This window comes from Bombina bombina, chromosome 1 (genome assembly GCF_027579735.1).
Source record: "Bombina bombina isolate aBomBom1 chromosome 1, aBomBom1.pri, whole genome shotgun sequence".
Classification (NCBI taxonomy): domain Eukaryota; kingdom Metazoa; phylum Chordata; class Amphibia; order Anura; family Bombinatoridae; genus Bombina; species Bombina bombina.
This window is the reverse complement of record NC_069499.1, coordinates 605561621-605575538: the sequence shown is the minus strand read 5'-3', so window position 1 is coordinate 605575538 and position 13918 is coordinate 605561621. Positions and strand designations below refer to the sequence as shown.

Sequence of the window (13918 nt, the reverse complement as noted above, 5' to 3'; positions counted from 1 at the left end):
GTTTGAAGAAATATTTTGTCTTTCTCTTGCAAGTATTGTATCATTGTTTTACTTATATCAATTGTACCCATGGACAGCACTGCAGAATATGTTGGCGCTTTATAAATAAAGTATAATAATTAATAAAAAAAAATTGTATTATGGCTAAACAACTACCTGTGGATGATTAAAGTACTAAAAATGAACATGAAATCTCATAATTCTGTATTAGATTTTACACACACACAGTAAAGTATACCGTACATACTAAATGCTGCCTTGTGTATAAATAATATAAACAATTATCTGTACCACCTTGATTAAATGCTGCATTTTATGATATCGAGAATCTGAACAATATTCATTAATAATAAACATAGCCGTTTTATAATATTAATAATTTTATTATATATACATATTTTTAATACTTTTTAATACAAAAAATTTAAAAAGAACATTCAAAACATAACATTTGTTCTGGCTACAAAAGGAATATAGTTCATTTGCATTGGCAGTAACAGAATAGGCAATAAAGTCTGAAATTTGTATTGTGTTCGCATAATGATTTTTATGCCAGTACAGGTAAAAAGTTTTATTTTAGCAGATTCAAATAGTATAAAGGTATTTTTCTAGTTTTCCTCCTATTAAATTTGACCAGGGTTGTCTAAATCTTATTATTGAGGGCTTGGGATAAACCAGGTATTTGGGTGAGAAAAGCTTAGTGCCAGAACGACTAATTGACTGACCTGAGCTCACATATAGATATAGGGTTATTTAATACCTCTTGCTTTTGTGAAGAAAAAACTTCCCTAGAAAGAACAAAAATCAAAGTCTGTAACTTCCCCAATGATAAAATATTGCCACTTTCTGTTGTTCATAAAAACATCTCTTTTGGTGGATAGAGACAAGCTTTTATGTGTATGAAAATACAAATTACTTTTATTCAACGCAGGAAACCCATTAAAAAAACTATGCATTTTAAAATAACCTATTTTAGTTACAACAAAAAAATAATAATTTAATGTTCCATTGATAAGAAAGGCCACTTGATGAATAACTTTGCTCCCAAAGAATAATACTGCCACACAAATGAGTAAAATCATGTGTTCCTTTTGGAACAAGGTGTTATTTCAATTCTCTTCTGTTGAATGTGGTCTTTCTGGATTTGGCAGTTTTTTGTTATAGATGAGGCAGTTGCAGCGCTGCAAAAAATATCTTATCGGGGGCGGACTGAGCGGCCAAGCATTTAGGACCAGGAACGAGGACCCTGTCTTTGTTCACTTGGTATCTCTGGTGTGGGGCCTATACTTGGGCATAGAATGGGGAGCCCTGTTTCTGGATCAGGGGTTGCTCTGGAATATGGGGGGGCCTTGGAGTTTGGGGTCCGGCCCTAGAGGTTGGATGCCTTACTTCTTGCGGGGCAGGGAGGCGGTGGGGTGAGGGAAGAGCATAGGATGCAAGGTAGGGCATGGGGGGGGGGGGGTAGGGAGGCTTTAGGAGGTCCTTCCCTACTTTTTGCCCAGGGACCCTGGCTAGTCTGCCTGTCCCTATATTTTATAATCCAACTAAATATTTACATTTAGATTCCTTCATAAGTGGATACAAATATCAGTAAATAAATATGCAAAGTAGCTGGGAAATCTAAGAGAACACCATACTGGGTTAATAAAGAATAATACCATCCCTTCTCTAGGGGTTTGGGAGCCATAAAGCAAAATGCCTTTTCTTCATATACTGCCCAAGCGTCCTGTCATTTTTAAGGTCACATATCTTCATGTTTTCAGCATCCTCTCAATAGCCTTCTGGTTGACAAGTACTGCTTCCTGTGTCCATTTTGTTCTCTAGTGTTTTTTTTTAATTATTATTTTGGGACAATGTGTCCCATGTCCTACCATATTCCCTTCATGTAAGAGAAATGTTTTAGCATAATTGCATGTATATATTGTGATGGGCCAATGTATCTAGTCCATGTGCATCTCATCTTGTCTTCATCTCCCATGCATTGTGTGTTGTTTCCAATGTTCTATTGCTGTGTCACCTTTTTCAATTGTTGACTCAGAAATTTTCTTTATTGAAGTAAAACTGAACTTTTCGTGGGTCCATGCTGGAGTATTGGTGGCAGCACTGCTGTAAGGTTTTACCAAGGACAACGGGGCCACAAAGGAACACACCCACCGTAGACCTGGGGATAATCCAGTGAGAATTGAGCATAAGTTTGTACAATATCTGTCACTTGTTAACAATTATGAGAGTAGACCTCCCAAAGCTGAGATTCTTCAACTCAGGAAAGTGGTGTAATTATGGGTGCAGCCTAAACTCTGATCATTGTGCACTCAGTTGTCTCAAACTGCTGAGTGTTAAAGTGTGAACAAGTACAACATATCCATGTTAGGGCCAGATTACAAGTGGTATTCTAAATTATTTTTTTCGCTGACTGCACTCAAAATAAAAATGTATTGCGGCTGGGTTAGTGCACGAAATACAAGCTGAAAGTATAAAGTTAGCGCGTGAGGGAAAGACTGAGGCGTACTAACTTCAGGAATCGGCTACCACATCAGCTTTTACTTCTCTGCATAGATATCTATGGGGTGTGCTGTAAAAAAACAGTTATCGTTTGTGTGCTAACTTGACACTGCATTAGACCAACTCCACTAAACTTGAAGTGAGTTAAGAATACTTTACATTTCTATGTTGTTCACATAGAAGAAAATGTTCTTTTTATTTAAAAAAAAAAAAAATAATAATATATATGTTTTTTGTTTTTATAAAATATATATCTATAGGGAAAATATATATATATACATATATAGATAGAGATATACTATATATACAGCTATATATAGAAATTATATTTAAAAAAACAAAACATTTTTTCTATATGAAGAACATAGAAATTTAAAGTATTTCTATTTAAAACACATTATGTATTTATGTATAAGTATGTATGTGTGCACATAGATAATTACATATATAAACACGTAAATATGCACAGACACACACAAACATATATTTATACAGCCCTTCCCAGTCAAACACTTTGCTATATATCATATCCCTTTTTAAACATTTGTATTAATATTAATGATATAATACTTTATATTAATGTGTTTTAAATGTGTTTTGTGCAGCTTTCTTTTTAACCCTTACAGATTACCTCAGGTCTGAAGTCATGCTAAATATTTTAGTGCTGTTTCAGCTTTTGCTCGAGCACAAACTGTAACTTTCAACTTGTAATACCAGCGCATGTTAGTGCGGTTACGATATCTATTAAAAGTATAGGCTGCACTCAACCAAAGTCAGCCACGCTAACCCTTCTGTGGTTAACGTGCTTTACCATGGACTTGTAATATTGAGTCGCACACTGATGGCAGCAGGGTCCAGCGATATCACCACTTGTTATCTGGCCCTTAGCTGGGGAGTCTGAACACAGACCATGTAAAAATGCCCTTGCAACCATAAACTGTTTAATAGAGTAGGAATATAATTGAGAATGCAATGCAGAGCATCGCTATACAGAGGGCAACATTCACTCAGACATCTCTACACCTTCAGCAGTTCCTAAATGATAATGTGCAGCTGATTTACTAAAGCTCGCTGATTTCTCCATTATTTAGTAAACCAGTTGAATGAGATATCAAATGCTGAAGCTGGAGAGGACATCTTAATGAATTTAGTCTCAAATAATAGCAGTGAACATGATTTTTTTCCCCTTGGTTGACTACAACAAAGGGGATCAGGTAAACATAATCAAGAGGTTTTTGAGAAGTTTGTATTGTACTGGATTTGCAAAGCCTGCCAAATTTGCTTACATTCTAGCAGCCTTAATGGGACAGCCTACTCGATTATCTTGTATATAAGTCTCTGCAGACTTCCCCCTTATTTCAGTTGCGTCACAGTGACGCAGTGCCTGCAGGGTGACTTGTTGACCTAGACTGGAGCTTTTGAACTTGACATTTAGCCTCACCTCACATGCTGACATAGACTGAAAAGACCCAGCTCCTTAAAGGGATATGAAACACAATTTTTTTTTCTTTCATGATTCTGGTAGAGCATACAATTTTAAGCAACTTTCTAATTTACTCCTATTATCAATTTTTCTTTATTCACTTGGTATCTTTATTTGAAAAGTAGGAATGTAAGCTTAGCAGACGGCCCATTTTTGGTTTCAGCACCTGGGTAGCCCTAAATGTAGCCACCAATTGGCAAGCACAATCCAGTGTGCTGAATAAAAAATGGGCCAGCTCCTATGCTTATAGTCCTGCTTTTTCAAATAAAGATAGCAAGAGAACAAAGAAAAATTGATAATAGGAGAAAATTGGAAAGTTGCTTAAAATGACATGCTCTATCTGAATCGTGAAAGAAAAAAAATGGGTTTAATATCCCTTTAATATCCCTTTATGGAGCTGGGTCTTTTCAGTCTGTGTCAGCCGTCTGTGTCAGTATGTGAGGTGAGGCTAAATGTCAAGTTCAAAAGCTCCAGTCTATGTCAACAAGTCACCCTGCAGGCACTGCATCACTGTGACTACCTGTGGATACAGCTACCATATCCCCTAGTTTAGTCCTATCTGTATCAGATTGCATGGAAAGGATAGACCCCATATTCTACAGCTACTTCATATCACTGTGCAGCACTATGAGGAAGGAGACAAAGCCATGTCTATTTGCCTTCCCATGCTTGTAAGAGTCTCACAGTGTATGTGGAGAGGGACACTAAGTCCTTTATCTTTTAATTGTCTGAGTCACCAAGAAATACTGACCAGGGATGAACGTCTGCGACCTTGGAAAATTCCACCTCCCAGTTAGGCCTCCCGTAGCTTGTTTTTTGCCGCAGTCCGGTTACTGAATCAATGGCTACATCAAAGTTAATGGTGGCGTGTCCTGCCTTTTGGGAGAGGTAACAATTATAAGTGTAGTGTACAATAAGATGAGCTAAATCACAAGAGATTATCTGCAACAATACGACTTGCAAAGAGACGGACAAAAAAAGAGGCAGAGATACAATAGCACTCGGATATTGTAGTGATAGAATAATATGAGTTTGTAACTAGGTTAATAGATTAGAGTAACAGCACATAGCAATAGGTTTTCATTATAGCTTGGAAGGTTTAGGAGAGGATAAAACACTATTGTTGAGTAACCTAATGGGGAAAAAAATTAAATAAATATATATATATATACAGTATTAGACATCCCAACTCTCCCTGAAGTTCAGGGAGTCTCCCTGATTGTATTAGCGGCTCCCTGTTGCCAGCAAATGGAATGCAATCTCCCTGAAACTCCAGGTGCTATGATCCAATGTGGACCAAATCCGGAAAAGTGTTTCTTTAAGGAATGCCTTTAGTTGCTGGGACGTTATAGAACCCTTAAAGCGTGCATCAGTAACCAAAAGCCCCCACTGATTTTAATAAAATAAAACAAATGCTACCTTATTTACTGCATGTAATTAAACTTTGTATTCTAAAATATTTAAGGATTCAACAAGCGTACGATCACTGGAGAATAGGTTTGTTGTATGTGGTTATGCAATAAAGCTACTTTTTTTAAAATGTGACTTTAGTGGGAAGCTAATTTAATGATAAGTCTCTATCTTATTTAGGGTTTCAAGGTGTCAAATATATAACTGGGAGAGGGGGGAGGCGGCGCAGTAGTGGGTGAAGCCACCTCCCTGAAATGAGTTTTTGCAGGTTGGGATGTCTTCAGTATACACCCCAAATTTCCATGGAATGACAGTGACAGTTGTGGAACTTGTTATGTCTGTGTGTACAATAGTGATACTTTGCAGGGACCTCTAGAGGTCATCAGATCCACATTCAAAAACAACAAAGTGCTGGTAATTATCTGAAATGTCTCTTTTTTTTCCAGAGATGAGTCCCTGAAATCTAAGGTGTGTTCTTTCAGAACACAATTGTTAGTTATTTTAATTTTGGAAATAAATATTTTGTATATATAATTTAATAGCGCTGTTTTCTTTGTGTTTTTTATTTATCTAGTAATTTTCTATAACGGCTGCTATTATAATAGTTTAATATATTATTAAGACATATTCACTTTAATTTGCTCTTGTCTTGATTTGTAATACCCTTGGTAGCGCTCTCCATTGTTTGTTAAACCTAATATATTTCGATGATGTCTTTATTGGATCCACCACAAAACCTTCAGTAATCACAAATCAGGGTATAAGTGACCCACTATTAGTCATATCTGCTCCCTCTTGTATACAAAACCATATTTAGGAATAGTAGGTCCACAGTGTACTTCCGGGCTACACAGGGCAGGAGGTCAATCAGGCAACACGCACCGTGATGAAAGAAGATGTAAGTAACAAAAAAGTTCCTTGAGGCATCAAATAAAAGATGACGATCTTTATTGGGACAACAATAAAAACAAATTCAGAGCAAACGCTCCCTTTAGCAAGAGGTCGGGGTCACAGCTGAGCAAACCGCAGACATGTTTTGCGTGTGTCTGCGGTTTGCTCAGCTGTGACCCCGACCTCTTGCTTACCTCCCTTTTCAGATCAACGATATACTCTTATATATACCATTACCTCTACTGATTCTCGTTTCAGTACTGGTTTGGCTTTCTACTACATGTAGATGAGTGTCCTGGGGTAAGTAAGTCTTATTTTCTGTGACACTCTAAGCTATGGTTGGGCACTTTTATATAAAGTTCTAAATATATGTATTCAAACATTTATTTGCCTTGACTCAGGATGTTCAACGTTCCTTATTTCAGACAGTCAGTTTCATATTTGGGATAATGCATATGAATAAATCAATTTTTTTCTTACCTTAAAACTTTTTTCCCTGTGGGCTGTTAGGCTCGCGGGGGCTGAAAATGCTTCATTTTATTGCGTCATTCTTGGCGCGGACTTTTTTGGCGCAAATTTTTTTTTCTGTTTCCGGCGTCATACGTGTCGCCGGAAGTTGCGTCATTTTTGACGTTTTTTTTGCTCCAAAAGTGTCGGCGTTCCGGATGTGGCGTCATTTTTGGCGCCAAAAGCATTTAGGCGCCAAATAATGTGGGCGTCTTTTTTGGCGCTAAAAAATATGGGCGTCACTATTGTCTCCACATTATTTAAGTCTCATTATTTATTGCTTCTGGTTGCTAGAAGCTTGTTCACTGGCATTTTTTCCCATTCCTGAAACTGTCATTTAAGGAATTTGATCAATTTTGCTTTATATGTTGTTTTTTCTATTACATATTGCAAGATGTCCCAGATTGACACTGAGTCAGAAGATACTTCTGGAAAAACGCTGCCTGGTGCTGGATCGACCAAAGTTAAGTGTATCTGCTGTAAACTTGTGGTATCTGTTCCTCCAGCTGTTGTTTGTAATGAATGTCATGTCAAACTTGTTAATGCAGATAATATTTCCTTTAGTAATGTTACATTACCTGTTGCTGTTCCGTCAACATCTAATACTCAGAGTGTTCCTGTTAACATAAGAGATTTTGTTTCTAAATCCATTAAGAAGGCCATGTCTGTTATTCCTCCTTCTAGTAAACGTAAAAGGTCTTTTAAAACTTCTCATTTTTCAGATGAATTTTTAAATGAACATCATCATTCTGATTCTGATAATGGTTCCTCTGGTTCAGAGGATTCTGTCTCAGAGGTTGATGCTGATAAATCTTCATATTTATTCAAAATGGAATTTATTCGTTCTTTACTTAAAGAAGTCTTAATTGCATTAGAAATAGAGGATTCTGGTCCTCTTGATACTAAATCTAAACGTTTAAATAAGGTTTTTAAATCTCCTGTAGTTATTCCAGAAGTTTTTCCTGTCCCTGATGCTATTTCTGAAGTAATCTCCAGGGAATGGAATAATTTGGGTAATTCATTTACTCCTTCTAAATGTTTTAAGCAATTATATCCTGTGCCATCTGACAGATTAGAGTTTTGGGACAAAATCCCTAAAGTTGATGGGGCTATCTCTACTCTTGCTAAACGTACTACTATTCCTATGGCAGATAGTACTTCCTTTAAGGATCCTTTAGATAGGAAGATTGAATCCTTTCTAAGAAAAGCTTACTTATGTTCAGGTAATCTTCTTAGACCAGCTATATCTTTAGCGGATGTTGCTGCAGCTTCAACTTTTTGGTTAGAAGCTTTAGCGCAACAAGTAACAGATCATAATTCTCATAGCATTGTTAATCTTCTTCAACATGCTAATAACTTTATTTGTGATGCCATCTTTGATATCATTAGAGTTGATGTCAGGTATATGTCTCTAGCTATTTTAGCTAGAAGAGCTTTATGGCTTAAAACTTGGAATGCTGATATGTCTTCTAAGTCAACTTTGCTTTCCCTTTCTTTCCAGGGTAATAAATTATTTGGTTCTCAGTTGGATTCTATTATCTCAACTGTTACTGGAGGGAAAGGAACTTTTTTACCACAGGATAAAAAATCTAAAGGTAAATTTAGGTCTAATAATCGTTTTCGTTCCTTTCGTCACAATAAGGAACAAAAGCCTGATCCTTCACCCACAGGAGCGGTATCAGTTTGGAAACCATCTCCAGTCTGGAATAAATCCAAGCCTTTTAGAAAACCAAAGCCAGCTCCCAAGTCCACATGAAGGTGCGGCCCTCATTCCAGCCCAGCTGGTAGGGGGCAGATTACGTTTTTTCAAAGAAATTTGGATCAATTCAATTCACAATCTTTGGATTCAGAACATTTTTTCAGAAGGGTACAGAATTGGCTTCAAGATAAGGCCTCCTGCAAAGAGATTTTTTCTTTCCTTTGTCCCAGTAAATCCAGCGAAAGCTCAAGCATTTCTGAAATGTGTTTCAGATCTAGAGTTGGCTGGAGTAATTATGCCAGTTCCAGTTCTGGAACAGGGGCTGGGGTTTTATTCAAATCTCTTCATTGTACCAAAGAAGGAGAATTCCTTCAGACCAGTTCTGGATCTAAAAATATTGAATCGTTATGTAAGGATACCAACATTCAAAATGGTAACTATAAGGACTATCCTGCCTTTTGTTCAGCAAGGGCATTATATGTCCACAATAGATTTACAGGATGCATATCTGCATATTCCGATTCATCCAGATCACTATCAGTTTCTGAGATTCTCTTTCCTAGACAAGCATTACCAGTTTGTGGCTCTGCCGTTTGGCCTAGCAACAGCTCCAAGAATTTTTACAAAGGTTCTCGGTGCCCTTCTGTCTGTAATCAGAGAACAGGGTATTGTGGTATTTCCTTATTTGGATGATATCTTGGTACTTGCTCAGTCTTCACATTTAGCAGAATCTCATACGAATCGACTTGTGTTGTTTCTTCAAGATCATGGTTGGAGGATCAATTTACCGAAAAGTTCATTGATTCCTCAGACAAGGGTAACCTTTTTAGGTTTCCACATAGATTCAGTGTCCATGACTCTGTCTCTGACAGACAAGAGACGTCTAAAATTGATCTCAGCTTGTCAAAACCTTCAATCACAATCATTCCCTTCGGTAGCCTTATGCATGGAAATTCTAGGTCTTATGACTGCTGCATCGGACGCGATCCCCTTTGCTCGTTTTCACATGCGACCTCTTCAGCTCTGTATGCTGAACCAGTGGTTCAGGGATTACACAAAGATATCTCAATTAATATCTTTAAAACCGATTGTACGACACTCTCTGACGTGGTGGACAGATCACCATCGTTTAGTTCAGGGGGCTTCTTTTGTTCTTCCGACCTGGACTGTAATGTCAACAGATGCAAGTCTGACAGGTTGGGGAGCTGTTTGGGGGTCTCTGACAGCACAAGGGGTTTGGGAATCTCAGGAGGTGAGATTACCAATCAATATTTTGGAACTCCGTGCAATTTTCAGAGCTCTTCAGTCATGGCCTCTTCTAAAGAGAGAATCGTTCATTTGTTTTCAGACAGACAATGTCACAACTGTGGCATACATCAATCATCAAGGAGGGACTCACAGTCCTCTGGCTATGAAAGAAGTATCTCGAATACTGGTATGGGCGGAATCCAGCTCCTGTCTAGTTTCTGCGGTTCATATCCCAGGTATAGACAATTGGGAAGCGGATTATCTCAGTCGCCAAACGTAACATCCGGGCGAATGGTCTCTTCACCCAGAGGTATTTCTTCAGATTGTTCAAATGTGGGGACTTCCAGAAATAGATCTGATGGCTTCTCATCTAAACAAGAAACTTCCCAGGTATCTGTCCAGATCCAGGGATCCTCAGGCGGAAGCAGTGGATGCATTGTCACTTCCTTGGAAGTATCATCCTGCCTATCTCTTTCCGCCTCTAGTTCTTCTTCCAAGAGTAATCTCCAAGATTCTGAAGGAATGCTCGTTTGTTCTGCTGGTGGCTCCAGCATGGCCTCACAGGTTTTGGTATGTGGATCTTGTCTGGATGGCCTCTTGCCAACCATGGACTCTCCCGTTAAGACCAGACCTTCTGTCGCAAGGTCCTTTTTTCCATCAGGATCTCAAATCCTTAAATTTAAAGGTATGGAGATTGAACGCTTGATTCTTAGTCAAAGAGGTTTCTCTGACTCTGTGATTAATACTATGTTACAGGCTCATAAATCTGTATCTAGAAGACTTACATTTCTTGGTGTCTTTCTCATCATTTTTCCTGGCATTCTTTTAGAATTCCGAGAATTTTGCAGTTTCTTCAGGATGGTTTGGATAAAGGTTTGTCTGCAAGTTCCTTGAAAGGACAAATCTCTGCTCTTTCTGTTCTTTTTCACAGAAAGATTGCTAATCTTCCTGATATTCATTGTTTTGTACAAGCTTTGGTTCGTATAAAACCTGTCATTAAGTCAATCTCTCCTCCTTGGAGTTTGAATTTGGTTCTGGGAGCTCTTCAAGCTCCTCCGTTTGAACCTATGCATTCACTGGATATTAAATTACTTTCTTGGAAAGTTTTGTTTCTTTTGGCCATCTCTTCTGCTAGAAGAGTTTCTGAATTATCTGCTCTTTCTTGTGAGTCTCCTTTTCTGATTTTTCATCAGGATAAGGCGGTGTTGCGAACTTCTTTTAAATTTTTACCTAAGGTTGTGAATTCTAACAACATTAGTAGAGAAATTGTGGTTCCTTCATTGTGTCCTAATCCTAAGAATTCTAAGGAGAGATCATTGCATTCTTTGGATGTAGTTAGAGCTTTGAAATATTATGTTGAAGCTACTAAGAATTTCCGAAAGACTTCTAGTCTATTTGTTATCTTTTCCGGTTCTAGGAAAGGTCAGAAGGCCTCTGCCATTTCTTTGGCATCTTGGTTAAAATCTTTAATTCATCTTGCTTATGTCGAGTCGGGTAAAACTCCGCCTCAAAGGATTACAGCTCATTCTACTAGGTCAGTTTCTACTTCCTGGGCGTTTAGGAATGAAGCTTCGGTTGATCAGATTTGCAAAGCAGCAACTTGGTCTTCTTTGCATACTTTTACTAAATTCTACCATTTTGATGTGTTTTCTTCTTCTGAAGCAGTTTTTGGTAGAAAAGTACTTCAGGCAGCTGTTTCAGTTTGATTCTTCTGCTTATAATTTCAAGTTTTTTTCATTATAAGATTTAAACTTTATTTTGGGTGTGGATTATTTTCAGCGGAATTGGCTGTCTTTATTTTATCCCTCCCTCTCTAGTGACTCTTGCGTGGAAGATCCACTTCTTGGGTAGTCATTATCCCATACGTCACTAGCTCATGGACTCTTGCTAATTACATGAAAGAAAACATAATTTATGTAAGAACTTACCTGATAAATTCATTTCTTTCATATTAGCAAGAGTCCATGAGGCCCACCCTTTTTGTGGTGGTTATGATTTTTTTGTATAAAGCACAATTATTCCAATTCCTTATTTTTTATGCTTTCGCACTTTTTTCTTGTCACCCCACTTCTTGGCTATGCGTTAAACTGATTTGTGGGTGTGGTGAGGGGTGTATTTATAGGCATTTTGAGGTTTGGGAAACTTTGCCCGTCCTGGTAGGAATGTATATCCCATACGTCACTAGCTCATGGACTCTTGCTAATATGAAAGAAATGAATTTATCAGGTAAGTTCTTACATAAATTATGTTTTTTAATTTGCAGATTCCCCCCCCCAAAATCATAGCTCACATTGTAAACATAATTTATTTAGCTTATCTAAATATCAACATATGTGATTATGTTTTCCAATAAAAATAATAATTGATATATTAAAAACATATTTTTTCATACTTCCTTAGAGTCGACAGCCAACCCAAAATAACCCCAATAATATAATAATATATAATATAATTGTTATAACCAGGCAGCTGTTGTACCTATTTCTCCAACATAGGTGTGTCCGGTCCACGGCGTCATCCTTACTTGTGGGATATTCTCTTCCCCAACAGGAAATGGCAAAGAGTCCCAGCAAAGCTGGTCACATGATCCCTCCTAGGCTCCGCCCACCCCAGTCATTCTCTTTGCCGTTGCACAGGCAACATCTCCACGGAGATGGTTAAGAGTTTTTTGGTGTTTAAATGTAGTTTTTATTCTTCAATCAAGTGTTTGTTATTTTAAAATAGTGCTGGTATGTACTATTTACTCTGAAACAGAAAAAAGATGAAGATTTCTGTTTGTAAGAGGAAGATGATTTTAGCAGAAGTTACTAAAATCGATTGCTGTTTCCACACAGGACTGTTGAGATGAAGTAACTTCAGTTGGGGGAAACAGTTGGCAGACTTTTCTGCTTAAGGTATGACTGGCCATATTTCTAACAAGACTATGTAATGCTGGAAGGCTGTCATTTCCCCTTATGGGGACCGGTAAGCCATTTTCTTAGTTAAATAAAAGAATAAAGGGCTTCATAAGGGCTTAAAAAACTGGTAGACATTTTTCTGGGCTAAAACGATTGCTTTGCTAGGCATATTTTGCAGATTCTAACTATTAATGGTTATTATAATCTTGGGGATTGTTTAGAAAAACGGCAGGCACTGTGTTGGACACCTTTTTCAGATGGGGGCCTTTTCTAGTTATAGACAGAGCCTCATTTTCGCGCCACTAATGCGCAGTTGTTTTTGGAGAGCAAGGCATGCAGATGCATGTGTGAGGAGCTAAGAATCACTGAAAAAGCTTATAGAAGGCATCATTTGGTATTGTATTCCCCTCTGGGCTTGGTTGGGTCTCAGCAAAGCATATAGCTGGGACTGTATAGGGGTTAAATGTAAAAACGGCTCCGGTTCCGTTAATTTAAGGGTTAAAGCTCTGAAATTTGGTGTGCAATACTTTTAATGCTTTAAGACACTGTGGTGAAATTTTCATACTTTTTCACATATTCAGTAATAAAGTGTTTTCAGTTTGAAATTTAAAGTGACAGTAACGGTTTTATTTTAAAACGTTTTTTGTGCTTTGTTGACAAGTTTAAGCCTGTTTAACATGTCTGTACCATCAGATAAGCTATGTTCTATATGTATGAAAGCCAATGTGTCTCCCCATTTAAATTTATGTGTTAATTGTGCCATAGTGTCCAAACAAAGTAGGGACAGCAATGCCACAGATAATGATATTGCCCAAGATGATTCCTCAAATGAGGGGAGTAAACATGATACTACATCATCCCCTTCTGTGTCTACACCAGTTTTGCCCACACAAGAGGCCCCTAGTACATCTAGTGCGCCAATTCTTATTACCATGCAACAATTAACGGCTGTAATGGATAACTCTATAGCAAACATTTTATCCAAAATGCCTACTTATCAGAGAAAGCGCGATTGCTCTGTTTTAAACACTGAAGAGCAAGAGGACGCTGATGATAACTGTTCTGACATACCCTCACACCAATCTGAAGGGGCCATGAGGGAGGTTTTGTCTGAGGGAGAAATTTCAGATTCAGGAAAAATGTCTCAACAAGCTGAACCTGATGTTGTGACATTTAAATTTAAATTAGAACATCTCCGCGCACTGCTTAAGGAGGTATTATCTACTCTGGATGACTGTGACAATTTGGTCATTCCAGAGAAATTATGTAAGATGGACAAGT

At 37.8% G+C, this 13918-nt stretch overlaps 1 protein-coding gene across 1 annotated transcript in view; it reads right to left on the bottom strand.

Moving 5' to 3' along the window:
• Nucleotides 1–358: 358 nt before the first annotated feature.
• Nucleotides 359–13918, bottom strand: part of NOX1 (NADPH oxidase 1) — an 81703-nt gene continuing 68143 nt past the window's right edge. The window contains exons 12-13 of the mRNA XM_053698965.1: nt 4737–4861; nt 359–2161 (exon numbers count right to left, since the gene is read on the bottom strand). Coding sequence (XP_053554940.1) covers nt 2035–2161; nt 4737–4861 — 252 coding nt within the window. The 3' untranslated portion in view covers nt 359–2034. The remainder of the gene's footprint in view (nt 2162–4736; nt 4862–13918) is intronic.